The sequence below is a fragment of the Geospiza fortis genome, unplaced genomic scaffold (genome assembly GCF_000277835.1).
Source record: "Geospiza fortis unplaced genomic scaffold, GeoFor_1.0 scaffold61, whole genome shotgun sequence".
NCBI lineage: Eukaryota > Metazoa > Chordata > Aves > Passeriformes > Thraupidae > Geospiza > Geospiza fortis.
The window spans coordinates 1,439,199-1,440,424 of NW_005054430.1; the positions used below are offsets into that span (position 1 = coordinate 1,439,199).

The following is a 1,226-nucleotide window of genomic DNA, read 5'->3' on the forward strand; positions in this document are numbered from 1 at the left end:
GCTGCCAGTTCTCACCAGGGCTGCTTTTCCCTGCCGATTCCTAAAACCACAAAGGGGCTGCACTGCTCAGCGTTCCCAAAACCTGGAGACTGCTTTATTTCCAGGGCCTGTTCTGGATGCTGGTCCTGCTGTGCGAGCGGCTGCTCAGGGACGCCAGGCTGCGAGGAGAGCTGTGCAGGCTGCGGTTGCTCCTCACGGATGAGAGTTTGGAGTCGTGGCCTGAGAGCCCCCGGGTAAGGCGGCCTGTGGGAGAAACAGCCCCAAATCACAAACTGGCTGTGCACAGGTTGTGGCTGCTCCTTCCCTGGATGTGTCCAGCCAGGCTGGATGGGCTTGGAGCAACCTGGGATAGGGGAAGGTGTCCCTGCCCATGGTGGGATGGATGGGGTTTAAAGCCCCTTCCCATCCAAGCATTCCATGATGAGGGTGAAGCACGTTCTGGTGATGCCTTAGCATAAATTTTAGCTTTTATATTCTTCAAATCCTGTACTGCATTATTGTTATGCACATGTCACAGTTGAGACAGCCACCATACAATATCAGAAGGATTCACCCCATACACAGTAACACCACCCCACTTCAGAAGGCTGCAGCATCTGCCCTTCTCATTTTTTAGCCCAACCTTTTATGCCCTCCTGTTCATGCAGTGCACCTGTGAGCCCTCTGTTCCCTCTGTGGTTGCTCAGCACACCTGGGCACCCCATGGCTCATCACCTTCAATGCTGCTCACCTGCTTCTCACAGCTGGAGGCAATTATTGATGAGGCTGGGGCAACTCCACGCCCAGTCACCACAAACTCTGTGCCTACCCCTTCCCACCCAACCATTCCATGATGAGGTTGAAGCACATTCTGGTGATGCCTTAGAATTTTAGCTTTTCTATTTTTCAAATCCTGTACTGCATTAGTGCATGACTAAACTCCACGTGAAAGGTTAATTAACTTCATCTGCCCTTCATGTACCTGAAGATCCTACATTAAATTTATCTCCTTTTATTCTTTTAACTTTGCCTCAATGCCTTGTGAAGGCTGACCTAGATGGAGCTAAAGAATGAAGCAGGGATTTATGGAAAGGATCTCCTCCATGGATGCACCTTGGGCAGCACCAGAGCCCAGCCAGGGCTGCACCCAAGATGAACCAAAATGGCCCCAAAATGCACGAGCGCTCCCGGGGTCTCTCCCTGGGATCAGTTCTGCTCCATTTGCACCTTGCAGTTCATTGTCCCAT

The 1,226-nt window shown here is 51.6% G+C and overlaps 1 protein-coding gene across 1 annotated transcript in view; it reads right to left on the bottom strand.

Annotated features, from left to right (window-relative positions):
• Positions 1-6: 6 nt before the first annotated feature.
• CEP41 (centrosomal protein 41) overlaps positions 7-1,226 on the bottom strand; it is a 12,989-nt gene continuing 11,769 nt past the window's right edge. Inside the window, exon 10 of the mRNA XM_031061884.1 lies at positions 7-243. Coding sequence (XP_030917744.1) covers positions 95-243 — 149 coding nt within the window. The 3' untranslated portion in view covers positions 7-94. The remainder of the gene's footprint in view (positions 244-1,226) is intronic.